The sequence below is a fragment of the Emydura macquarii genome, unplaced genomic scaffold, assembly GCF_026122565.2.
Source record: "Emydura macquarii macquarii isolate MOO-44397 ecotype Brisbane River unplaced genomic scaffold, CSIRO-AGI_Emac_v2 contig_2897, whole genome shotgun sequence".
Taxonomy (NCBI): Eukaryota; Metazoa; Chordata; order Testudines; family Chelidae; genus Emydura; species Emydura macquarii.
This window is the reverse complement of record NW_027133034.1, coordinates 26026992-26054733: the sequence shown is the minus strand read 5'-3', so window position 1 is coordinate 26054733 and position 27742 is coordinate 26026992. Positions and strand designations below refer to the sequence as shown.

Here is a 27742-nt window from a genome sequence, read left to right as displayed (position 1 = left end):
AGGAATTGACAGCATGATCCAATTCTATATTTTTCAACTCTGATTTGTACAAAGTAGCACAGCCCTCTAAAAGTCTGTGGTGGCAAGTGGAAATGACAGAAGTTGCTCAGAAACTGCTCTCCATCCCTAAAACAGCACACCAGCAGCAACATCCCAATTCCAGATTCTTTCTGCTAACACTAATTTTCTCTCATTATCCAGCACACTAAGACTAATCCTCAATTTAACTAAGAGTACTATTTATATAAAGATCTTGGCTTTATTTTCTGCTTCAAAATTTCTTATTTGGTTCACGTACAAGCTATGTTTTATTTCCTTCTTTTTTGGAAAATGATACTGGAAAAACATTAAAAGAGGTAGCACTTGAGTTAGATAGATGGTGCGTTGAACATGGTTGAAAACAAAGACTGTGTTGTGCCAATACTAAGAGATGGCAACCATTTACAAGCAACAGAAAAACAAAGTTGTGTTTGTACACCATCTTACACCTAGGGTGCAAGGTTAGGCAGAACCATAATGTTGCTGGTCCACACATTTTCCCATCTCTATTTCCTTCAAAGTTAGATGTGGCTTCTTTTTGGTCAAATCACATATCTTGGCTCACCAATGCCCTGGGCACTCTACTGATCTTCTGCCTCGCATAGTACAAAACTCATTTCTTCTATAATTACCCCAGAAGTGAGTCAAAAATAATTGAGAGAAACATTTGAGCCATTAAAATGTGCAGCTGCTTAACTGAGTAACTGCATTTTCTTACTGAAAAATCCCTTGGCCTACCTCATCCAGTCAATCTCATCCTCTCCGTTGCTTGTTACTCTGACTCATTGTGTCATGTCTAAATCTAAATGAGCAAACTCTAGTATTGTGAAGTGCCTGCTACTCTTTGGGGCACTACAAAACAATCTAACTACAGAGATCCCAAAAAACAATGAAGACAGTTCACAGCTTTCCATTCTGCAGCCTGCTTTATGAGAGAAGATCATCTCATCGCTCTACCCACCTCCCCTCCTAGCAATCCAGTCCCCTACATTTTTCATTCTGTAAACTTCAGGGGAAAGGCCTGAGAGCCCATACTTTTTTGCTAACTTTTTGGTGAAACACCATGATTTTTCTTAAAGTTTGTTCTGAAAACTGCTTGTTTGGTTTGAGTATTCTGAAAACATAAGCAGATGTACTATTTAACAGGTAAAGTGGCACTAATAACTATCCACTGCTTTTGTGTACTTTCTCTCCATTAGCTGCAATGTCTTTTGGAAACTTGAAATTAATTTCCCCCCCCTGCTATCTGTATTCAGAACTCAAACAATTCCATTGTAGACAGCAGTCACATTTAGTTCCCTTGTATGTACAGTCATTAACAACAAGAAGAGGAAATGTGGAAAGCTGTAGTATCAGGGTTTAGCAATTCTTACACCTTGACAGAAAATGCCCTCTTTTAAGGGATGTTAAAGTAGCCTTAAAGAAAACAGATACAGACTCAGCCAGATGTTCTCCAAAACAATTTTAATTTAATTTGGAGCCTAAAGAGCAGAGAAAAGTTTGTTATTCCTTTTTTACATTACTGTTAAAGCTTAATTACTTCACGTAAAAAAGAAATTGCAGTATTTCAATACACTGAGCTAGCCCTGCATAGGAAATCTGTGACATGATGGAACATTTATACAAAATGACTTAAAAATCAGGTAAACAATCACTTTCCACTCTGCCATCAGCGAAGGGTCCAAGTCCATACAACAGTTATTTTCACACTTACAGAAGCCAAGGGATTTGTACAGTATAAAATAGTGTCCTTCATATTACACCGATTAGCTCTTTCCCTCATTTACAACGTACTGCCATCAACTCTCTTCTCCCACAAAATTACTTCGTATTACCAGTAACCATGCCCTGTCCTTTGACTTTACAGTAAAGACACAGAAGAGTGGCATTAGTACGGTCTTCATTTCATAGTCACTTGTCAAAATTATATAATCCAGTCAGTGTTCCACTCCTTACATTTGCAAGACCATTGAATGAAGTTTGTAGCATAAAGTAGTCTCACACACATAGCCACTATTACTTTGCAATTGATATGAAAACTGAAGTGACACAGATGTTTTTCCTAATATGGATTTTATCCTTCTGTATTAAGTCTGCCATGACATTCCTTTCCTTCTTTAAAATAGCTTTTTTTAACAAATGGAAATAATTTATGTTCATCCAGTTTTAAAAGCAGTTCTCAATAGAGGGTTGTTTTGGGAGCTAGGCAATATTTAGCTATAATTCAAGAGCAGTTGCAGAATGGGATTGGAATGAAATTGGATGGCTGAGAGATTGGGATTGGTATCTGAAAACCAGGTTGGAATTTAGCATCTGTCAGTTATTTGGTGACCTATATGAAGTGAGCTGATGGTCTCATTTAAGTGGCTAGAAAATGGATGTCCATATCACAACAAAACCATTTAAAATGTTAATCTTATCTGAGGCAATAAGGACTGAGTAAGGATGAAGACTAAATATTACCCTCTCCCTCAAAAATTTTGATTGTCCAGTTCTGAAAGGACATTTAGTGCTAGAATAGTGGGGCAAAACTTACATTAATACTGCTGCACCTAATCTGCAGATAAACAGATGGCTCTCAATTCAGCCCCTTTCCACAGACAGAATATTCACTTTAAATTAGGATCTGAAGACCAGAAAGCCTACCTTTTGTATTTGCTGAAACACAATCACACTGATGTTTTAAAAGTGTCTTTACTTTGTGCACTATAGTAATCAGAACCACCAAAGATAGCACAAACATATGGAGTACTTGCTGTTAGGATGGCAACGACAGTGAAAGAAATACCAATTTCACCTTAGCATTCGGGGGGAGGGGGGAGGAGGAAAGAGTTTCATTTTATACCACTGTAGTTTTCATCTCCCTCGCTGAAGTATTCCAATGAAAGCTCTGGGGGGTTGAAGCACAAAAAATCCTTTGAGTATGTGCGTTATATATATTATATATGTATAAAAAAATCCATCTTCACATTTCTCAACAAGCAGGCCTCTCAGGGATATTGGTATCCCATCTTCTTAGGAACATGCTGTAGATTGTTTAAGTATTTTTAAATGTGTTGTACCCCAAAAATGCATAAGGTTGTATGCAATGTCCTTGACACACTTGTGGCACTGGGTTGGTACCTCTTGAACAGTACATTCAGTTACAGAAATATATAACAGGAAGGTAACAGAGGGAAGGGGAAAGAGTGTGTTAAGAAAATAATAACAGAACGGAGAAAAGAAAATAATTCATTATAATGTTCTGAAGGTCCTTTAGTTCCTTAGCATGCTTCAAGTTCCAGCTAACAGTGCTGCCGCATTTTTGCATTACTATGTTACACTAGGATAACCCTATTCCCAGCATTAAAGGAGTAACACAACCAAGAACAAAAGTAATCAGAACTCTGTTCCAGGTGGTGGATAGCTATATTTAGTGCCTTATTTACAAACTCAATGAAAGCCCATAGCACCCTACAATATTACCTACAATGGAGTCTGGACTGCTTTAATTTAAAATTGAAACAAAAATTTAAAAAGGTAATGTGAATTTGGGTGCTAAGTGGCAGTCAGGTTTAAATGTGCCAGCCTTTACCCTCTGAAACCTAGGTTTAAATACCTGGAGATCATAAAATTTCATTAGGTGGCCTCATCCCTTTACAAAAGCAAAATTTGGAATAAAAGAGGTGCTGTAGGTCAGGATGGAAGTACATTGGTAGATATATATATATAGGAAAAACATGCACAGTAGATTAGTCCCTCCCATACTTAACTATATTTGCATACATTTCTTTAAAAACAAACAAACAGTAGAATAAACTTTCATACTAAGACTTGGCAACCTTCACTGGATCACTGATAAAGAAAATGATGTGTTCCTTAAGGTTTTTGTAGCCAGAAAACTCATGGGTATGTTTTCTAATTCAGAAATTTTGCTAGCACCAAAATAGCAGCACAGTATTCCTGTTATTTTTAAATCATAGTTCTGGACTCTCAAAGGCAAAACTCTTGGAGAAAATTGTCCAACCAAATAAGTATAGCTATCCATTATCCCACTTAAAATTAAAAATTTAAACTATTAACAGTGATGAGCAGCACAGATTCTAGGATACAAAATGCAATATTGTAGAATCCCTTTTTCTATTATCCATGCTGGAGCTCCAACCACATTGTGCCTGGTTCTTGCAGTGCGGTGTTGATTATTAATTAAATCTCCTTGCAGAATGGTAAAGTGAAAGAGGAAGAATGTTCACAATAAGGAATTGAAGAAATCAAAATACTTGTTCTTATGCTCAACAATTGGGGTAGCATGTGTTTTAATAACTATAAATCAAAGAAATTCAGCCAATTAAATAGAAATTTACAACTGTATCCTTATGAGATTAACTCATCTCATACTTCGCTTTTCATACAAACAATGCAAGTGTGCCACAGGTCAAAAAGTAGAAAGTTGGTTTAATAGAATTATTGCCACGTTTGAAAATTGTATAATGTGTAAACGACAGTGCTTCTGACATGTCTGCTGGCTGTTTAAAAGACATCTCATCAAGATCTGAGGGTGACCCAGCCACTCAGCTTCACTTCACATCACAAACTAAGAGAAGGAGAGAGAGAATACACAAGCAGCCAAAAGGCAAGGAAGCACTGCCTTTTTACACACTGTCAAGGATGTGCTCAACACCAGAGTAATTCACAAACATCATGGACAAAAATATTCTAAAAATCAAATTAAAAAACTAAAATCACTAAGTTCAAGTCACCCTAGTATCATTAATTTGGCTTTTGAAATTCCTTTATCATCTACCGCAAGTTCATAATCTGATGAAAGTCCATATAAACCCACTGCATTTTTGGAATTAAAAAATCATTTAGGTATGATTACTGAACATCACTGAAAAGAAACTCCAAGTCAAATGACATCCACTGTGCTTGACCATTGAACTGGCAGTAAATTGTATTCTACTCAACCCAAAAGAATCTTCTCTTTTGAGAACAATTTTATTTTAAACACATTTGTAGGGCTAATGTGCCAGAATAAATTTTTACTCTGAATCAACAATAAAGTGCTGAATTATATTAATTACCTGAATCTTAATCATTTATAATCTTCACTTATGGATTTCTAATCAAGTCAAAAGAGCCCTTTCTGCTGCAATAGCTAAGCTGTTGTGCAAATATTATAAAAATAGGTAACTTTCAATAGAAGCTATGTACACAACAGAACCTCTAGTGTTTCTTTAAGTATGGCTGACAATACTAGAGAAGAAAAATGCATGCAAATTATCTAAAAAGGTATATTTAAAATGAAGAAAAGGGACACTGCTATGGAATTTTTGATACCTTGGCAGAGAGAGACACTCACTATAATGTAATACAATTACACTAGATGTCTAAACCTGGATTGACAAGGGTCATGCCACTGCCATGCTTTAGTTCCTTTTGTAGCTAAGGAAGTTGATATGTAATTTCAGACTACTGCATACATTCAATTTATTTCTTATTCAAGTGTATTAAGTTTGAGGTTAAAAATCTGAGCAAACTCTCTATATCTAGTCACACGATCAGCACAAACAAGACATTAGTGCAGAGGGAAGGTGTCAGTTGTACATAATGAGGACTCTTCCCTTTGCTGCATGATGCATCAGAATGACAGACTTAAATGTCAACTGAGTTACCAAGAAAACAAGAATAGATTTTTCTCCCAAATTTAGCACATATTTCCAGAGGACTAAAAGAAAGCAACCTCAGATACAGCTAGAATAAAAGTCAAACCAAAAAGTTTGGACAACTGCACGTAACTCCAAAAATTGCCATGCTGTGAAAGAAGTGTTCTCAAAAAGAGTTCCAAAAAACTGCAAAAAATAGTGTTTGAGCTGAAGTTGGCCAACTGCTGCATAGAAATATGCAAACACACAACAGTCATGTTTAAGCCAGTGCATAGAGAAGATAAAGCACTTATGGTAATTGCAAATGTTAACAAGTCCATACAACTTGTTCAGTTTAGCAATGAGTTCATAGAAAAAACAGGATTGGAGTAGAAATGCACAAGCAAAAACAAAAACAAAAAATGACCTTCCAACTGTATAAAATCCACATACCAGTAACAGTAAAAAGACACCAGTGAAAAATATTCAACTCAGTCCCAAACACCCAACAGGCAAATAAAACCAGAGTAGACAAGCCTTTGGCAGACAATTTAAAGAGTCTAAAATATGGCATTACATTTCTAAATAATCCACAAAATATATTATATGGCATATTCATATTAAATACTGGGTAGCCAATTCTGCAGATCTGATGCTAATGATGCTTTAGCCAATGAGAACACGATAGAACAAGCTAAATGAACGCTGGTGTATCACAACAGTGCTTGAGAAAGCAACAGTTAATGTCACCAACTCATGCTTCAACAGCACTGTGCAACTGTCACACTATCATCTATGGAGCAACACAAAGTTCTCTAGCTTTTCAGGGATGTGCCCTCTATAACATATGCTATGATTCACTATAACACGAGCAGCAAGACACTGCAATGTAGTATGATTTATGGGCTGGATCAAATTTTTTGCCATTTCCTTCTCATCCAGCAAGTCACTAGCAGTCTGTTTATGCAAGTTTGTCGTGTCAAAGTGTGAACCTGACTTGATAAGAAGATTCATGATATCTGGATGGTTGTTCAGTGCAGCAATGTGCAAGGGGCTGTTATCATCAGAGTCTCTGACATTTACATCAGCACCACATTCCACAAGTATAGCAGTAACTTGTAGAGAGGGGAATTTGCAAACAGGGTAACGACCCACACATGTAGTATTCTTGTCAACAGCAAGATGAAGTGGGCTGAAGTTATTCTTTCCTTTAGGCTGCAGTTTAAGAAACCTGTAAATAGTCTGCTTTTTAAAATGGTCCTGTTCTGGACTGCAAGGAACTTTTTCCAGCAAGCAAATTAAATGCAAAATGATAGAAAGAGCTTTGTTCAGCTGTATTTGGTCAGGAGGCGATTGAGTTTGTTTGATAGCCCGATCTATTTCGAGAACACTTTTGCACAGTATACCCATAAGATCATCAAATGTAACAGTGGTGCCTAGCAGGCCTTTTGCCCTATCCTGTAGCATGAAGGAGAAGAGTTCAGCAAATGACAGTAAGCTGCTGGCAGTCATAGGGCTCAGGGGGTCTAAATTGCTTTGCTGCATGTCCAAAGCATATTTCCATAGGTTGATGCATCGTTTAAAGTTTCCAGAGTCTGCATAGACGGCACCCCTGTACCTAATATAATAAGATGTATCTGGGTGAGAAGGACCGAGAATACGTTCTCTAATTAACAGTGCTTGCATTCTCATCTCATCAGGGTCTGCAATAAGATTTTCTAGCTCTTCTGCACTATTCACCTCCTTGGCATAGTCATAAGCCATGATTAGTGTTTGTGGCACAGGTTTGCTGAGGATATTAGTCCTATCACTGTACCGCATGTCCATAGCTCTTTTCCAGTATTTCAAAGCACCAAGCAGATCTCTTTTTTTGTCCACAAATGTTGCTCCTAAAAGCTCCAAAGCATTGATGCGCTCTACCTTACTGGTCTGTACATGTTGGGTCAGGAAGTCCACAATATTTGTATGACCTGTCACACTGGCTGACAGAAGGGGAGTCATTCCATAGCCATCTTTTTCCATCTTTGCACAGTATTTAAGAAGCATCTTCATGATGTCCAAGCTCCCAGATTCTGCACAGTCGTGTAATGCTGTGTTTCCTGGCAAGAAAAGAAAATCATAATTACACAATTCATGGTAAATTTATAGAGCAATATTAATAGCTAAAGAAGGAGAAATACTTAGTGCATACATGGCAAAACAGGTAAGCTGCAAGTTAATAGCTGGAATATGCGGGATTTCATTAAAATAAAGTTGTCAAGCAACTATACAAGTGGAAAGTTACTTGATCAAATTAAAAATGTTTCAAGTAAACTTTTGTTACATTACTCCAAAAACAGAAAAAAAAAAAACCACCCTGAATCCTCCATGCCGTGGTAAGTATTTTCATGTTTGCTTTTAAGGATAAAACATTAGCTCTAAACATGCTACCTCTATCCTTCTAATATTCCTTCCTTTACCCAATTAAAAAAAAAACAAAACCAAACAATAATATAACTTGTGCCAACTCTTCAGCAGGGTCATTTGCTTGTATACTGTATGCTCATCTCATAGCTTTCATCTGAGTCTTTAGCTAGTAAGCCCATCATGGCAGGGATTTTTCTTTCTGTATTTGTACAATACTAGTACAATAGAGCTCCAACTTCACAGGCTCTTAAAAAAATGTATTTTTTAAACTATGGATAGTTTCCCATCTGTACCACAATGCAAATGTATCTTGTAAAATGTACTAAGTGTTCTAAGGCTGTGTGGGGGGAGATTCCAGAAAAATGACAGCAAGGATTGGTGACATTTGACTGAAAGCCATGTTTGCAGCAAACTTGAAAGGAAACATTAGAAGCTACAGTCAACCACATTTTTCACACATCAGAAGTACTGCAGCTGAAAGTCTTGGTTTAAATATGCACATTTCACTAGCAAAAAAGATAACCAATGTCTCTAATGCAGCTGATTTTTAAAAAGTCCACAGTTTAAAACATGCTGTTCTTAAGTTCTTCATCTGGTACATGCATATGTTCCAATTTAAAGGCCGCCTAGTACACCAACAGGACACTAATTAGAGAAGTATCAAAGTTCACATACAACCACCACCTACAATTGCCATGAAAATTCTAGCAAACATTGAATGTCTTACAGCATCAGAATTAAACAGAAGTCAATTAAGGATCATATAGCCCATTAGAACTACTTTATTTACTTGCTAGCCAGTCAATATTTTTGGTGGAAAACTGTCACTCCACAGAAAATTCAGATATCTTATCTTATTGTCAGTCATTTTTAAAAACAGATGAAACAAGTTTTCCACTGGAATCTGCTATTGCATCTGCTGCATCTTCAATTATTGTTGCTCCAACCACCAGTCACTTCACTACATTTTCCTGTTCCATGTTGCTCGTGTACTCTCTGGGCCAGATGCTCAGTTGCATTCCAATGGGTTTGTGCCACCTGACGAGTACAAAGAGACTAGATCTGGCCAGCTAAGAAATTCTTTGGTGTTACAAAGCCAATATACCTGGCTCCTGCACCACCCGTTCACATTCAGCCCAAATGTAGGTGGTGTGTCAGGGTGGGGAGAAGGTATAGTTGACATATGCTATGCTCTAGCTACCCTCAATTGGTGTACCATCTCTTAGGAATACAACCAGCTGTAATCGCTGTGTAGGCCACTCTACATTAGAGTGCACATCCACCCCAATAATCAGAAGGTGCTAACTAAGGCCTTGTCTACACTAGCACTTATGCTGGCAAAACTTTTGCCACTCAGGGGTGTGAAAAAAAAACACACCCCAAAGCGACATAAGTTTTGCCGGCATAGGTGCTTGCCTAGTTGCGTTATGTCAATGGAAGATGCTCTTCCCACTGACATCATAAAACCACCTAACCGAACTGCGGTAGCTATATCAGTGGGAGAGCGTCTCCCATCAACATAATGCAGCATAGGGAGTATGACATAGCACTGTCCATACAAGCGCTTATGCTGGCAAAATTTATGTTGCTTGGGAAGTATTTTTTCACACCTCTGAGTGACAAGTTTTGTCAGCATAAGTGTTTGGGCAGACAATGCATAACGTCTCTCACAGACCCTCCTTTTCCTCAGCAGCAGAGAATCTGGCCACAGTCTCTATGGCTTTGTCTTGATTAGAAAAAGTGGTGAAAATTAGGTCAGGCTTAGGTAGCATATATTAGATAAATTTAAACTACCCTCAACTTTTTTTTTAAATATAGATACAAGGTAGCAACTTGTAGCTCAATTTAACTGACTGAGTTGAAACCCAGGCCTAACTGCTACATTTATTTCTTGATCAACTAATTTAGACAGCAATCTTCTTTGAAATATAAGAGGTAAATAACATGTTCACATGTCTGCAGGAAGCTTTTGCTCAGACATTCCTACATCACACTAGTTTAAGAGTAGGACATACCTAACAAAACAATGGAGTCAAATATAAATGATCAAAATGCATATAGCTGAAAAAGAATGGCTGGGGGTAAAGCTAAACACAGAATTACATGTATTATGGCTTTGTTTCCAAAAGTTCATTTCTGGTCTTCATTCTTAACAGCCATGAATTTAGTCCAAAAACTTTCCAGCAACTGCCATTAGTGAACTGGTGTCTCTCACATCTTGCTTCTTCCTTTTCTCTGTAATATTGCGAACTATGTTAAAGGAACAATTTACATTGAAATATTTCATCTACTATACTGTAGTTAACTTAAGTACATAAAACTTGTACACCAAAAAACTTTGGGACATTCCATTAAATCAGATCCAAGATTTCTGAAATAGTTGCCAATCCTATTGCAACAGGGTCTTTTTTAAAAACAAAACAAAACAGTATTTCATATATGCATAGTCAATTTGTTCCACATTTGAAAAACCTGATTTTCAAATATGGAAGCAAACTTTTTTAAGCATGAAGGCCTCTTATACTATTTAAAATAGTCTCCTACCATTTGCAATATAAATATTGTCTTCTGTCTTCCCAGAAAAAGCTATTTATACTCATTTAAAAAAATATCTGCAAGAAAACTTTCAGGAATAGTACTTAAAAACAAAACAAACAAACAAAAAAAACCACCTCACTCATCTACACACTAGTGACACACAAGAAACTTTCCCTGGCAATAGACCACAAATCTGTACAGAATGTAAGGGGTCTTTTTGTTTGTTTTTAAGTTTCTGGTTCATATGGTTACAAAGATACCTTCTAAACATGAACTGATGCAGTGAGGTTTTCTGGAGTCTGAATTAAAACAACTCAAATGCCTATGCTGCCAACTGCCGCAGCATGAAATTAATGGAACTCTGGTCAGTTTTATTGCCATTTGGGAAAGCTACTTACAGAGTGATATTGGCAGGCACCGGAGTTATTACCCTGAAAAGGAGGAGGATCCAAAAAAAAAAAAAATGGAAACAGATATAAAAAAAATACTGTCCCCTCATATCCATTAGAAAGGTGGAGGAAGGGTAGAGGAACTTCATCTTCACCCATTTTTCATATTCACCTCGACTGTTGGTTTTGATCTCTGGTTAGGAGTCTAAAAAGTTTTTCAAATCCTGTTTATCAATTGTCAGTGAAAGTGAAAGCATCCTCTAACAACCAAAGAAGAATGCCTATAGAGTTCTTTTTATGTCAAGTTCCTTATATTACCACAAGGTATTAACTTTCTAGGTAACCCTGCCCAAATTTATTATGCATCATAAAATGGTCGTCAGATCTAATCAACACAAGACAACAAATAAAACCGTTGGTTCATACAGAGAAAAAAAAGAGTTTGTGAATTCAAGAGAGAGAAGGTGGGTGAGGTAATCTCTTTTGCAGGACCAACTTCTGTTGGCGAGAGACACAAGCTTTTGAGCTTACACAGGGCTCTTCTTTGGGTCCAGGAAATGTAGTCAGACTGTCACAGCTAAATAAAAGATGGAACATATGGAATTGGAATTGTTTAGCATAATTGGTTAATACATTTCAAGGAACCATTCAAGGTGAAATGATCCGTTAACACCTCTCCAGTCATTAGGGGGAGGGGGAGAGGAGAGTAAAATTTGTCATACAACTAAGGACTTGTCTTCACACACCTGTGCAGCTACGCCACTGTAGCGCTTTAGTGAAGACGCTCCCCTACTCCAAACGGAAAGCTTCTAGTCAGCGTAGTTAATCCACTACCCTGAGAGGTGGTAGCTATGTTGATTGGAGAAGCTCTTCCCTTCTTGGTGGTGCACAAAATAAAATATTTTGAGAACCAAGCAATTGAGTGGAGGAGGGATTAGCGCAGGGGTTCTCAAACTGGGGATCATTCCCCTCAGGGAGTCACAAGGTTATTATGGGGATGAGTCGTGAGCTGTCAACCCCTGTGAATGCCAAGAAGGGTGGCACGGCATGGGGGGGGGTCATTACTTTTTTTTTTGAGGGGGAGGTCATCACAGCCTGAAATATTTTCAAAGGGGGGGTCCCAGTAAACACAGTTTGAGAACCCCTGGATTAGAGAGTGTTGGGTGGGGATATAAATAACAAAACAGTCTCATACAAAATGGTCTGCAAAACAAAGGATGGCTCAAATGTTAGTGATCATTTTGTAAATGATTTTGTCCCAAAAGACTGAGATATGACTCTTGTGAAAATAATCTACTAGCTTTATGGTCACTGCTCATTCCTATCAAAATGTTCATCTTTTCACAAAAACACTCCAAGATCCTAGTCTTGTCAGCACTTACTACCAAGCTTAGTACTTACTATCCAAAGTGGCACTATTGATTTCCAACAGCAGAAAGTACTATGCTTGGCAATGTTTTCAGGTTCAGGCCTGTAATTTACAAAGTATTATGAAAAACTATGAAAAAATCCTTCATTTCAACACTTCTCCAATCAAGTAAGATGTCTTTAAAAAAACCGTTATAAACATTAATTTTAATATTGATTTTGGTTACATTGTCAACCAAATATCCACATCCTCACAACATGCTTTTTTCCTGGGTTCTCTATCTATTAATTTTAATCTGATCTTACTGGTATAGTTTATAAGGAAGTATTATTCCCCTGCTGCCCCGCACCTCCCTGTTTTCCTTTTTGGCAGGTCCTCAGCTGTGCTTTCTGCCGGGAACACTGCCATAACATTTCAAGAAAGCTAACTGTTCCTAAATAGGACTGAAATCAAAGTGACAGTCTTGCAATCTCCAGCTGAATTCTGGAACAAGGATATTTTCTGAAACTATGCATGCTACTGGTCTCAACACATTGGATTCACCTTACAATTTTTCTTTACTTTTCTCCCTTAGTTTTAGCATTCTAGAATTACAAAGCATTTGTTTACTGAAAATCAAGTCAAACCCTAAGATGTGCCAGCCATATCTAGAAAATGGAACAACATATGAGCAGTAACAAACTAATAACAGGACTGAGTTTAACTTTGTAATAACGCCTACTTTCTGATCATATTATTGTATACAGACAGAGACCAAAAAAAAAAAAGTGTAGGTTATATTAGGTATTAAATATATTTGGTGTCGTAATTTATACACATGTGAAAAAATAAAAAAAATAAATAAATAAATAAAAAAGACTCTCTTACCTGTATTTGTTTTATTTTCAAATTTTATTTCACAAGAGGAACAAAAATTTCCCCCCCCACCTCCACTTGCACTTATATGACAAGTTGAATTACTTCTTCCTCCAGATTGTCAAACAGGTCAATATTGTCAAACATTCTTCAGAATATTTTGTCTTTTTACTATTTAGCTTATGTGGATAACTGTGTTTACTACCAAGGTATGTCCCTTACCAGAAGGGAACCCACTAGAGTTATGCCAACTTGACAGCAGTATCACAGGACATGCATGACTGCTCTGCAGTGCCCCCCTCTAGCTAAGGATGGCATTCCAGGTGCTCCCTGCCTCAGTTTCCCCATCAACAACCCAGTAACTCCATCTCAAGATCTCTTGACTCAGTAATACCCTCCTTGGGGCTGGTTTATTATTTAAAAAAAAACTTATGAAAAAAAACAGTCCATAACAGAAGTCCGAAATAAATGAGGTTTTTCTGACTTTCAGGGCTTCTCTGGAGTCCCCTCAGAGTTATCTTTCAGTCTTTGTCTCTATCCTACAGCAGAAGCCCCATCCTTCTTCTTGGAGCTGGAAAATTCAGAAACTTATTATCCCTCTCTTTAAACCAGAAATTTCCAGCTCTCCTCCTGGAGCTAGGTTGTAATTTAGTCCATTGTAGGGCCTTTGCCTGCTTCTCTCTCAGCTGGCCCTTTTTCCCTAATTAGTCCTCAGACTCAGAGGGTCAGCAGGCCTATCTTCTCCTGCTGGTGTCTGCCTTATTATGAGGTAGTAAAGCAGCATATATGCTAGTCCACATCTCCCAGCTCCTTCCCGATTGGTTGTGGGGGGAGTGGGCTTGCCCCTATTTCTTTGCAAGACTCCTGCCCTCAGCTTCATAAAGCTACAGTGGCAGGAATTTCCTCCCAAGCACCACTCATTCCCAGGACCACTTCCTCTATCCATATCCCCCTTAGGTTTTTATATTGGATCTTTTAAACCCTTAAAGGGCCACGTCACTTGGTGAGATGGGTTGACCATTAGAGAGACTACTGCCTTTAAAGGGCAGGCTACTCCATCACAGGCAGCATAGTTTCTCTTTCTTGTATTTACAGATTCACTACAGACACAGACACACATACACCACTTCTAACTTTAAATCAGTATCTGTGTAAGATAGGAAGGTCGTAAGCAAAAGGACACTGAAGGCAGACTAATCAGCATTAGGGCTCCACAAAGTTCAGATTTAATCACACTATGCTGAATTCTTATTAGCAATGATTTTATTTGCAAAACACTTATTTTAACAGCTCTAGCTAATAGATCATAAAAAGCAGCTTCACTAGTAACTCCAAAAAGCTTGGCTTAGTTACTTTACAACTACTTGATTCAAGACCAGGAAGGCATTTTTCTCCCCACATGTCTGGCACCACATTCCTAACTGCAGCTAGCAAAGTCAATATATACACATTAGAATTTAAGTAAGCTGCCCAGGCTACACATTAAAGGTCAATCATCAGAAAATGTTGCCTAGTTAATACCAGCAACACCCTGTCAGAAATATACATTAGACAGACAAGGTAGGTGAGGCAATATCTTTTACTGGACCAACTTCTGTTGAGCTCTGTGTAGCTCTGAAGCTTGTCTCTTTCACCAGCAGAAGTTTCTCCAATAAGAGATATTACCTCACTCACTTTGTCTCTCTAATATCCTGGGACCAACACAGCTACAACACTGCAAGAAACATACATTGTCATTACAAATCAACATTGCAAAAAACAAAAAGCAAAACACAAACTAAAATTAGCAGTTAGCTGAATAGATTCAACTCTAAATCAAACATCTTTACAATCTCATTACCACGAATGAATGCACAGAGAACCATGAAAAAAGTAGAATATTCTACAGAGAATCTCACTCCCTCTCAAACTAGACTTTCATGCTACAGATTATTTTCTTTTTTACCTATACTGAAAGAAACCATTGTTCTACTTTATCAGACTGGTAATGCTGGAAGTAGTTGGGTTTTGTTTTTTAATTTGTATTACAGTACCATTTACAGGACCCAACTTTACAGAGCACAATATAAACACAGTAAAAGACAGTCTCTGCCACTAAGGCTGTGTCTACACTTAAAACGCCAGAGCAACACAGCGGCAGCTGCGCCACTGTAGTGCTTCAATGTGGACACTCACTACAGCAATGGGAGGGGTTCTTCCATTGCTGTAGCTAGTCCACCTCCCTGAGAGGCAGTAGCTAGGTTGACAAAAGAATTATTTCTTCGACCTTGCACCATCTACTTCTCTCACTGGTGTGGATTTTTCATACCCCTAAGAGATGTAGCTATGCAAATGTAAGTTTTCAGTGTAGACCAAACCTTAAATTTTAAACTGAATTAAGATGAAATGTAACAAGTGTTCATAACAAAGAATGAGAAGGGACACAAGGAGGATAAAGTGAAAAGTTTACTAAAATACACATTTACATTGGCCAGATACATGTACAGGTAAATGGCTTTGAGTTGGCTACTTTTTAGATATAATGTATTATGAACTGGGTGAACCCTTGTTTGGGATGGATTAAAATCCCTTTGAGGTTGATAATTGAAGGGTGAGTTCATACCTAACATGGCTGCAAACCTCAACCAAAAGAGGTGTGTGAATCTGCCCAGGAGCTTTTGCGATGAGTATTGTTTTGCGTAGGTGTGTGGGAGTGAGAGAAAACACAGCTACTAAGGTTGCTCATAGACATGAGCAGCAAGAAAAGGCAGAGGAAAAAAGGCAAGAAAAAGCCAAGTAGGACAGGAGAATACAGGAGCCAGTAATCACAATGTGACCTTGAAAAAAGCTAGAGACAGAGCTTTTGGTTTGGGTGTTGGCCAAAGAAATGCTCCTTTTGTTCTTGGTTCCTTCTGCATTCAGAGACACCGGATTTTGTACATTTTTTGTAAATAAACAAAACTGTATCAAAGAAATACCTGATTATAACCAATTTCTAATTCCATCCCCAAGGCCCCCAGACTTTGACTAGCCATTCAGGTCAAAGGGGTCAACAGTCTAACAAAGTCTATTTGTTATCTACCTATCTAGCAATTATCAATTGAAGGGGGAATTTAAAGCATGGGGTGGTGACCTTAAGGACCATAGAATCATAGTTGATTAGGATTGGAAGGGACTTTAGAAGATCATCTAGTCCAACCCCCTGCTCCATCCTTAAGGAAGATGTTCCACGCATTACAAATTAATTTTGAAAGTGTCATAGAAACACATCAATTAATAAAAAGTAAAAATGTTAAATATTAATTAAGACTATAAAGTGGCTCAAATATCAATATGACAAACAGCCACTCACCAGACTGCTCTGGTTAGCATCTGTAAAGAATTTTCACACTGAGGAGTATTGGGGTTAAAGTGGAGAAGAGGATGGTTTGTTTAGAAAATATTCATAGAAAAGGCAAGTTATATGGCTAATAATTCTCTGTCCCCTGATATAATTATATGTTTAAATACGTATTCTTTCCATGTGATACTGCAGTTAAGTCACAAGTATGTATTTATGACATTAGTTTGTTGCCACAAAAATAATTTGTAACAAATTCAACATTATAATTCTGCTGTTAGATCAAAGAGGATATAGCTGGCAAGCAAGGAAAAGCCTATGTGAAGACATCTCTTTGATATGTAGTTTCCATACACCGTTTTTCCAAGGAAAACAACATACAGAAGTTGTTAGTGTATGTTAAAGAAATGGTGTCAAACATACATTTTAAAGTCTTTCTAAAAAAAATTTAGTTAAGATACTAATATCACCTTAGAAGGCTCAAAGTGAAATCTCTATTCAAATCAGTCTCTTCTGTTTTAAAAGTTAGTTCTCTTATTCCATTTCTAATTCCCATTCCTTTCTGGAGTGATGGAATCTGACCACATATCTAGTTTCTGGATATTCAGGTGGATCAGTATGACAACAAACATGAGCATGCGCCATTCTGAAAGGCACATATGCTCTCCTCAAGCTACCACAGAGAACAGAATGTAATCAGAATTGTTAATCTGTTAGAGAAGTGGATGCAAGTACATTAAATTGTTAATCATGTGTTTTTAAAAAGAGGCAACAGCTTTTAAATTGATTCCTATTTGAACAAAACCACTGGTTCATCATAAAAAAGTCATCAACTTTCTTTTCTAATAAAAAAAGATACCAGTGAATTTCTCCTCTCAACTAGTCCTCCCAAATCCACATGAAAACATTTTAATTTAATAAAATGAGAGTAAATGTGAGTTGGCTTTGTGCCTTTACATTTTACAGTTATATTAGAGCCCCTCTTTAAAACAGCTAACAAAATGAGAAAGCACTACACAAATGCTACATATTTCAGTGCAACTAAATTCCTTAACGCTCCAGTGCTACTGAAGTACAACTGGGGATTCAAACGTATAATAAAACTAACTCCCCCTCAACCTCCAAATTCAAGTTGCTATCAGAGGCAAATCATTCCAGAAATCGATAGTTTGTTTGTGATGGGGAGGGAAAAAGAAATGAAGCAGTGAAACATATAGTGATTTGGCTGGACTTGAATGATCACTAACTAAACCTATTTAATACATTTACGTAAATTTGATCATGTTTCTGGATTATAGGCTATAAGGTATTTTGGGGAAAGTCTCAATCTCTCCTACTGAAACTGTTCCAATTGTACAAGTAAATATTAATTGAAGCAGTGGGACTGGAACATGGGTCTCCCACATCCCATGGGAGTGCCCTAACCACCAGGCTATAGCATATGAGGGTGACACCCTCCCCTCCTCCATTTTGCATGAGAGGACTGACTCATCTTAGGCCCCTAGCCTAGGATAGGGTTCAAAGCTGTGAATCCTGAGTGCCTCCCTGCACTCCAGAATTAGACACCTAAGCTTCTCACTTTTGCATTTTCTATTGGCTCCCTTATGTGGCTCCCAGCTAAGCTTCCTGGCTTCCAGGAAGCCTAGTCTCTGGCAATTAACTCGCCCCAGCCATTGTATAGTGAGCCTGATCACCTGACTGGGGTCTGTGGGATTCCATGATGAAACTGGGCATTTAAGGCAGTGTTTCTCAACCTTTTTAATACCAGGAACCAGTTTGCTGCCTCCCTAAACCATGTCAAGGAGATCTCAGGGACTGGCACCAGTCAATGAACCGGTCATTTGCAAACAATGATTTAAGGCGATGTCTACTCTTAAAATGCTACAGTGCTGTAGCTACAGAGCTGCAATTGGGCTGCTGTAATACTTCAGTGTAGACACTGCAACGGTGAGAGGGGATCTCCTGTTGCTGTAGTTAATCCTCAGGAGAGGGTAGCTAGGTTGATGAAATAATTTGTCCATCGATCCAGTCTTGAAGCCAACTAGGTTTCTTGCCCCGACTGCTCCCCTTGGAAGGCTGTTCCAGAACTTCACTCCTCTGATGGTTAGAAACCTTCACCTAATTTCAAGTCTAAACTTCCTGATGGCCAGTTTATATCCATTGGTTCTTGTGTCCACACTGGTGCTGAACTTAAAGGTCATCCACATCTTGTTGTATGATATCCCAGTCTCTCTGTATTAGCAATATATCCCAACTTTGTCTCATCTGCAAACTTTATTAGCATACTCCCACTTTTTGTGCCAAAGTCAGTAATAAAAAAGGTTAAATAAGATTGGTACCAAGACCGATCCCTGAAGAACTCCACTAGTAACCTCCCTCCAGCCTGCCTGTTCAGCTTTCAGTATGACCCGCTGTAGTCTCCCCTTTAACCAACTCCTTATCCATCTTCCAATTTTCATATTAAACCCCAACTTTTCCAATTTAACTAATAATTTCCCAGATCTGGCCTAAAAGTTAGGTGTTGCAATGCCTTTGTGGATCTAGACCTCAGTTTTCTTGATGTGCACTTACGCTCATATGCTTACTGCTTAATATACATAATTATAAATATAAACAAATAAAATAATGCAACAATATAAATAATTGGTATCCCCATTCATTATTAATTATGGTTTAATCTGGAAGATACTCAACATTAAGAATTTTTACAATATGATATTGCAGGAAGAAAACTAAAGCTGTGCCTTCATGAGTGAGCTACAAAAAAAAAAAAAAATCAAATTGACTAATGAAATTGACAAGTTACTAATATAAAAAAATCTTCATGGTTATGTTTTAATCTAGTTTCTCATACCAGTAAAAAATATTGCAGAACTAAGATTTCCTTGTTCACAGATGCAGCTCTCTCAAAATTGTATTTTCAAGAATATTCATAAATGTTGAGACATCAATAAAGTACAAAAGTATTGAATCACTTAGTTTCAACATGAATTTTTTTTCCACAATCCAAATTAAATATTTTCCTTCTTTTAACTGCATCTTCTTTCACTATTTCATTTATTGGGCTGGATATTATGCATTCCTGTTAAGGTTCAGTTTCACATAGCCTAGATGCTCAAAATATCTTCACAAATGTAATGCAATGTGTCATGTAATACAAGCAGGAAAAAGAGACAGAACACATTTAGAGCAAAGCTTTTATTCCCAGGAAGCAGAGCCTTGTTTTTCAAAATGAAGCTTGGCAAGCAGGCAAGATAGAAAACCCAGAAGAGAAACAAACCTGTCAGACTTCTTGATGTTTACTACTAGGTTAATTATTTTAATATAGAATAAACCACATGCTGATTTTGAAGGGAGAAGAGTGGCTCTGCCCTAGTTACTCATTTCTGAGTCTAACAGGTATACACAGGTAAAGATTTTGTTTTTTCCCCCAGCTTAGGGAATATTAAACACATTTCAGTTTACACATAAATTATAGTCTTAATATAGTTAGTCTTCATACTTAACCAAAGATTCAAGTCTGTATATATAACCACAGGAGAAAGTAAATTGAACAAGTCTACAGCTCTGTTAATTTAGAGAGTTGCTATATCGGATTTTACACCAATGACATCTTGTGGATTTTAGATCTTATTCACGGCTATAACAGAATGTATTGCTTGCAAAACATGATTTCCCCCGAAAGTCTCATGGTTACATACCCATTACACCTTTCTTCTATACCCCTTCCTGATAAGCAGGGAAAAATTTGCCAAACACCTACCATCCAGAGATTAAAAGGTGTGAAGGACAGGGAAAGGAAGCCCATCAGGAGGGTCCAGGATCAATGCCTTCGTTAAAAAGACTCCTTACTGCCAGCTACTGAGAAATGGAAGGATGTTGTTCTGGACTCCATTCAGAGTATTTTTCATACCCTTCAGAAGAAGCAACTGTCTTTTCCTCCCACCCTTACCATTAACAGCCAGGAGGTTCTGTGTAAACAGGGTCTGTCAATTGTACCCCAACATTTTGGCCAATAAGAAAGGGTGGAGGAATCTCCACTACTCTACTCCTCATCCTTCATACCTCTCAAGGTGCAACATGACAAGTGACCATAAAAATAACACCTATATTTTGTTGAGTATCATGTTATAATTAACCAATTATAATGGTTTTTTACAGGTTCTATTGAATGTTTTTGTACTGGGAGAATTAAATAAACCAGAATTTTAAAAGGAACCCACACGGGCCATCAACAGGGTTTGAATCCTCAGCCTTCAGAGATCAGCAGACCATTACCACTAACTACAGGTGTCAATATTTTTTCTGTTGATCAGACAATAAAAAGGCTTGCCACACACATTTAGCCAGGAGATTACACAGTTTTTAATAGCAAGATATTTGGATCAAGATTCCTGGATTCTGTTTCTGATGCTGGGAAGGGAGCGTTAACTAGTGTGTAAATAACACTGCCAACTCTTCGCAGTGTACTGTGGAACAGTCAGTTGAATTCAGCCAAAACTGCAGAAGAGTCCCCAAAAAATCCAGTACACTTGAGAGGTCTCTCTCTCACTTAGGGTCTGGTTTTGTAGTCCTGCCCATGAAAAACTCCAGTGCCCGTTTCAGCTATTATTCCTAGCTTACCCAAGCAACAGAATGCAAGCAACATGATTCTTGACAGTCCCTCTACTGTCCAGAACCTTCCCTATAACACCAGTGAAACTTACCAGTCTTGTTAATTTCAACCTGCTGCTGCTAAAGCTATGAGTAGTTATGCTGGAACAGTCTACAATAGTGATTTTCAGCATGTGGTCCACAGACCCCTGGGGGTCTATAGACCATGTCTAAGATTTCCAAAGGAGTCTGCACCTCCATTTGAAAGTTTTTAGGTGTCCACAAATGAAAAAAGGTTGAAACCACTGGTCTACAAGATAAGGAAGACAGTGCTGAATTGGTTCACATTTGGAAGTTTTGTTTTTCAAATTAAAACTTCAGTTCCACAAAATCTGTAGATATTCCCTCATCCATACACAATATTAAGTGGGCAAATCGGTTTTTCAAGCCCTGTCTGTCATTTTCTTCTTTGTCTATACTTTTTGTGTGACTAAAATAAAATATTTTAAAATAGTACCATCATTTTCTAAACAAGTTCCTTTCTGATTATTTGAACTCTTGCCTCTACCCTCCATAACAATTTATGGAAACTGAAGAAGAGCATTCTGGAAAGTGATGGTAAGAAGTGAAATATGAATACATCTTGAACCAAGATGATTCAATATTCAGATAGTTTCACTTTCATCTTCCATAGTACAGCATTACTGTGCATTTTAAACTTTTTCCTTTCTCCCACTGCCATCACCTATAAGGCACTGCTATCATTGGCTCTAATCTTGATCTTGACTCAGCTGAAATCCTCCTGTCTTAATCACTTCTTATCTTTACTACTGCAATTCCTCATATCCTCTTCCAAAATGTCTATGTTTTAAACTTCAGCAGTATGGGGTTGGGGGTAAATGGAGATTCATGCATGATACATTATACATTGTACATTATAACTCAAGTTTATATATTTAAATTGTTTAGAGGTTTATGCACTCCTTTTCCTGTTTTCAGGAAAATCTCAAAGACAGCCTCTAGAACTCCTCATGGCAGCAGCTTTCTAGAAGTTCCTCCTTTAATTAGGCTATATTATTTAGCTTTCATGGACAGTTTACATTTTCAAAGTGTTGTACAAATAATTAAACAGAAAAGCTTCAGCAGATAAGGCAGAGGCAAATACTAGAAGGCTCCCCCAACAGCCAGCCTAAGAAGCAGGGGCAGGATTGAACATATGCCCGAATACGCACCAGTAGTACTAGTAACAGGATACTGGGGAAACTTCTTCAGATACTTACTAGGTACACTCCCTTAATCATCACCCTTGCCACCCTGTCCCATCCCTGCTCTGCAAAGCAAAAAATCTGGTCCTGTGAGCAAGGACAAACATTAACATATCCAAAGAACATACTGGGGTGGGAACAGCAGCAGTGAGATCTATAGTAACTGGTTTCTTTGTCCATAAAAGGCAGCAACCTAAACTTTTCTTTCCCTCCATCCTATATAAGGCCTCTCTACCAACAAGGTGACCATTTGTTATACAACAGGAGGAGAAAAAAACTGAAGATGTGCCTGGCCAGATATTCTTTCTTCCCCGCCCAACCTTTACTCAGAATGAGGGATTTTGGGAAGGAATATAACACTGTAACAGGGTGACCAGCAAGAAAACTCTGTGGACTTGTCTACACAGGTGGCAATTCACTACAAGGGTATGAATTCTAAAGCTCACCAATGTTTTGCGCACTAATTGGCCCATGTAGACCCTGCTGGTGCACATTAAAAGTTCCCTAATGCAGTGTTTCTCAACCTTTTTGTGCTGGCAATCCCCTTTGCACTTAAAAAAACTGTGACCTCCCCTACTAAGACTTGAAAAAACTGTGACCCCCTACCTTAAATATCAATAAGTAAATTATTAATAATACTCAGGGCCAGCCATAAGGGGTGACAAACAGGGCAACTGTCCAGGGCCCCATGCCACAGGAGGCCCTGCAAAGCTAAGTTACATGCTTCAGACCCCACTGCCCAGACCAGTGGAAGTCCAAGCCCGTGGGGCTCCAGGCAATTGCCATGCTTGCCATCTAGTAATGCCGGCCTTGCACTTGCAAGTCCCCCTAAACGTGTCCCAAGACCCCCAGCACACAGATTGACAAACATTGCCCTAATGCATGTTAATGTACTACTGTTTCAACAGCAGACACGTAGTACAGTTTCAACCGTGTAGACAAGCCCTGTTTCCTCTCCAATTCTAGTGGAAAGAGCCATCCTGGCAGGAAGTGATAAGATTGGTGATGGCCTTTGAAGATCAAAGCTCAGAAGGCCATTTCCAGAAGTCTGAAACCAACTGCAGACCTCCCTGCAACTCCCAGACTGTTGTGGTTCTCTAAGGAAAGCAGTTTTGTTGGATTTTGCTGCCCACCCACAGCTGACAAAAAGGAGGTCTCTGGTGCTTGCTTTCCCCTTGCCTTGCTCACTAGGTATCTTCAGAAGTCAGGCTGCTTCCAACAGCTGACAACAGAGGAGTCTCCATCTGATGCCATCAAAGTCTGTTTCCAAAGAGCAAGAAGAGGCAGGCCATTCTCTCACTCTCACACACTCACACTTTAAAAAAAAAAAAAAAAAAAAAAAAACAACCTAGACTTTTACTGGGCTATACTATATCCCACCTCACAATCACTTTTTTCATAACACAAGGATCAACTACACTGTAGCACTTCAAAATCTCACCTTCAAAGCGCTCATCTTTAGATTACAGTTGTGTGACAATACTATAGTAAAAATGAATGCTTGGCATAATAGAGAGGTGTGTAGTTCTGATACCAAATGCCTTTGACAGCAGCGTGCTTCTGCTGTTCACAAAATATTGTTTCTCTTAGGTGTTGCTGAATGGGTGAGACTTGTGCTGTTATGCTTAAGTCGTGAGTCATGCAGAAATTGAATAAAGTGGAGAAGGGAAGAAACAAAGATAGCAGAGGAGCTGAGATCAGATATATAAAAAATGCTTATGAGTAGGTGTCTATAAGATGGTTGTTTAAATAGACCAAAGAACAAATAATATCTTTTACTAGTGTGCTGACATTAAGGATCAGTAAGTTTGAGATCATTAACAGTCCACTGGCAGAGAGAGAAAAAGGGGTAGCCTAAATCAGAGTTTCTCAATGACCAGTCCATGGACCGGTCCCGGTCCCTAAGATCTCCCTGACACAATTTAGACAAAACATATTAATCTATCAGACAGTCACTTCTAAGACTACTGAAATAAATTTAAAATATACCCAAAAAACTGCTTCTAGACACTTGACATTTTTACCTTCACACAAGTCCATGATGACTGAGTGTTTTATGGCTTGGGAGTTTTTCTCCTTATAAACAGAAATAAGTTATTACATTCTGCCCACTGTGTATCTCCTATTTCTACCACCCATTAGCTTTTAGCTTTTTTTATATTACTCCCAATATATTTTCCACTTGCACAGTATGTCTACAAGTCAGTGAACATTTGCAGTGTTATTGTAGCCACATTGGTCCCAGGATATGAGACACACAAGGTGGTGAGGTAATATCTTTTATTGGACCAACTTCTGTTGGTAGAACAGATTAACAGAGATGTTAATTCCCACTTCATTTCAAGTGGTTTCTTGCAACATGCGTTAAGTCCTTACACTTAACAATCTGCCCCACCTTGTATTTAGCTGTGAGACTCTGGTTACCTTTTCCAGACATGAAGAAGAGGTCTGTGAAGCTTGAAATCTGTCTTCTTCACCAACAGAAGTTGGTCCAATAAAAGATATTACCTGACCCACCTTGTCTCAATCAGTGAAAGTGTCAGTTAGGTGTTCATCTTTTTTTCTACTAACAAATCTTCAATTTAACAAGTAATAAAGATAACATACAATGAACTATATACTAGAAAGGTCACTTGCCGAATTAAAAGGTCACGTCTGGAAAACTTAATAAAATTAGTCAGAAACAGGAATTAGAAGTACTATGTCATACACAGGCTTTAGTTTAAGAGGAAATACCCTTGACATATATCAGAAATCACAGAAGTCAACTGTCCAAACACAGACCATCTTTCCAGGATTAAAAGTGTGGTAGCCTGAACTAACCAATACACCTTGTGAATCAAATACCACAATAGTACATGAGCTGGTGATGCAATTACAAAAAGCAGCAACATGTCCAGTTAGAACAAGAGGTCCATGCAACTATGATCATAGCAAAAAAAGACAGAAGTCTTCACTTTGAACAATAGTGCCAGGATCATTGTAAACAGAAGCAAAAAGACATCTGTTGTGATAAGAGCACCACTGTGTACTGAAACTCCTTTTTTGGCATGATCAGAGTCACATTGGTGCTTATTTTTTACCCTAATCTCCATTTCTTTGTTACTATAGCTAATAGATCAAAGAATTCAAGAATCAGTGTGGAAAATTTAAAATATAGAGAAGATGTTCTTCATTTCCCTAGTCTGATTTAATAGTGCAGGCCAGTGAATTCTGTTCAATGCACAATATATTTGTTTTGCCATGAACAACATCAAATGGTAACAAATGTTCCAAATTTCACTCAATATATGTTTATCCATTTGAAAAAGTTATCACATGACCCACTATATTTTCTGCAAAAAGCCCATTTGTCTTCTACATACACACTTTAGCCAAGAGTATGCATTTATGTAGCAAAATCTTTTAAGAATGGGGGTTTATAAATTAAAACTTGTTGATTTAGAATGAAATTAAGTAACTGGTTTTTCTAAGTTACGAATCAGCAGGTACACAGAAAGATCAAACTGAAAAACGTATTTAACTACATACAAACTATAAACCTAACGTAATTTTATCTTCTTGCCGGCACTTTGAACACTTACATTATCAATTAAAATGAACATTTTTCAATAGTAGCCCCCTACCCAAAAAAAATAAAATAACTACGGGTAGATAGTCTCAGCAACTTTGCTACAAGAAAAAACAGGATATTGATCTTACCTTTAACACTTTTTCTATTAACATCAGCACCTTTTTCAAGCAAATACTGAGCAATTTCTCTGTGTCCTTTATAACACGAAATCATCAGGCATGTATGGCCATGTCGGTTTGATACTTCCAAGTCAGCTTTATGCTCCACAAGGTACTTCACTATTTCCAGGTGCCCATCAAAGCAGGCTGCCCTTAGTGGGGTTGAATTTGTCAGTGTTGTGTTGTTGACAGATGCTCCATGATCTAACAGACACTGGACTACCTTCAAATGACCAGCAGCAGAAGCTGCCCATAATGGTGGAGCCCCCTCAATGGTCTCACCATCAAAATTCACCGAGCCTCCAATTTCTATAGAAGCACAGCAATGCTCCAGCAAGTATTCCACCATGTCAAGGTGCCCATAACGGGCTGCCATCAAAAGTGGTGTGGCACCACTAGTTTTTTCAGACATAAGCAAGGCCACCTCTTCCTTAGTTTTGTTTGCCAGTAACTTTGCAAGGAGACGCAGTTTGCCATCACGAGCTGCATTGAACACTGCTGTCTTTAGATCCATTTAGTCTGTGCCTCTCTTATCCTTCAAGGATACACACTTGCCTTTCTTCAGTGTCACAGATAACGGGACTACTGGAACTATAGAGTCCAAACAGAGGCCCTGCACCCTTTTTCTTAGATCTTTGTTATTTCTGTGCACAAATATGAAGACTCTGATGAACTGAATTAGGTCCTAACAACTCAGAGCACAGAGTGTGCTCAGCAATCTGCAAGAGAAAAAAAGATTGAAATGTTTTCATTTTGTCTCTTTAATACACTCAAATCAGTGGTTTTCAACCTGAGCGTCTGCAAACTATGACTAAGATTTCCCAAGGGGGCCGCAACTCCCTTCACGTTTTTTTTTAGGGATCTGCAAGTGAAAAACACTGAAAACCACTGCCCTAGATGCAGTGACATTTTCCTATGCCTCTGCTCAAACTGACCGCCCACTGCTAAGGCTGCGCACCGCTCCGATTCTCCCGAGAGGAAAGGAAGTGCCACCTTCGGGGGCTTCCCCGGGCTTTGGGGAGCGCCCCCTCTCGGGAGACCGTCGCGGCTGAGAGCTCTGATCTTGATCCTCCCCCTGCCCCATTCACACGAGTGGCAGGAGAAAAATCCTCTGCTCCGGCTGGATCAGGAGCCGCGCGGCTCCACCAACTTCTGCCGGACCCAGCCCCGAGGCAGGGCGTCACCGAGCTCGCCCTCTGGCCTGGCTCCTCCTCCGAGGAACCCCCGGCCGAGCCGATGCACCCGGTCCCCGCCCGCCGGGGCACGCCTGGGACCAGGCAAGGGGGACGAGACCGACCTCGGTTCAGTTCCGGCCCGGGAGAGGCACCTCACCCCGCCCGCGCCAGCTCTCCTGGCCCCACCTCGCCCCTTCCCAGGCAGGTCCCGGCGAGGCAGCCCCGCGCCCAGCACCACAGACCTGCTTCCTGGTCAGCCGGGGCCGGCGGCGCCCGGGGACCCCACCCGCCGGCCGGCCGAGTCCGAGCTACCTTCCCCCCCAGGCGCGGGGGCCCCGCCGGCTCCTTTTCTCCGGAGCCGCCTTCACAGGGAAGCCTCCGCCGCGCCCCGCGCCCCCTCCAGCGCCTCCATGACAGGCGAGTGTCCCCACAGCAACG

The 27742-nt window shown here is 39.0% G+C and overlaps 1 protein-coding gene across 1 annotated transcript; it reads right to left on the bottom strand.

Annotated features, from left to right (window-relative positions):
- Positions 1-1484: 1484 nt before the first annotated feature.
- Positions 1485-27742, bottom strand: FEM1C (fem-1 homolog C). Its single transcript, XM_067568490.1, has 3 exons — positions 27547-27742; positions 26100-26848; positions 1485-7762 (listed from the first exon to the last, which is right to left on the bottom strand). Exons 2-3 carry the CDS (start codon positions 26641-26643, stop codon positions 6453-6455), a joined length of 1854 nt encoding a protein of 617 aa, XP_067424591.1. The 5' UTR covers positions 26644-26848; positions 27547-27742; the 3' UTR covers positions 1485-6452.

Excerpts from the sequence above, each read along its gene's own strand:
- FEM1C (XM_067568490.1), bottom strand. The coding sequence starts at position 26,643 with ATGGATCTAAAGACAGCAGTGTTCAATGCAGCTCGTGATGGCAAACTG. Across the intron at positions 7,763-26,099 it reads TAATAGAAAAAGTGTTAAAG|GAAACACAGCATTACACGAC; the intron begins GTAAGATCAATA and ends TTTTCTTGCCAG.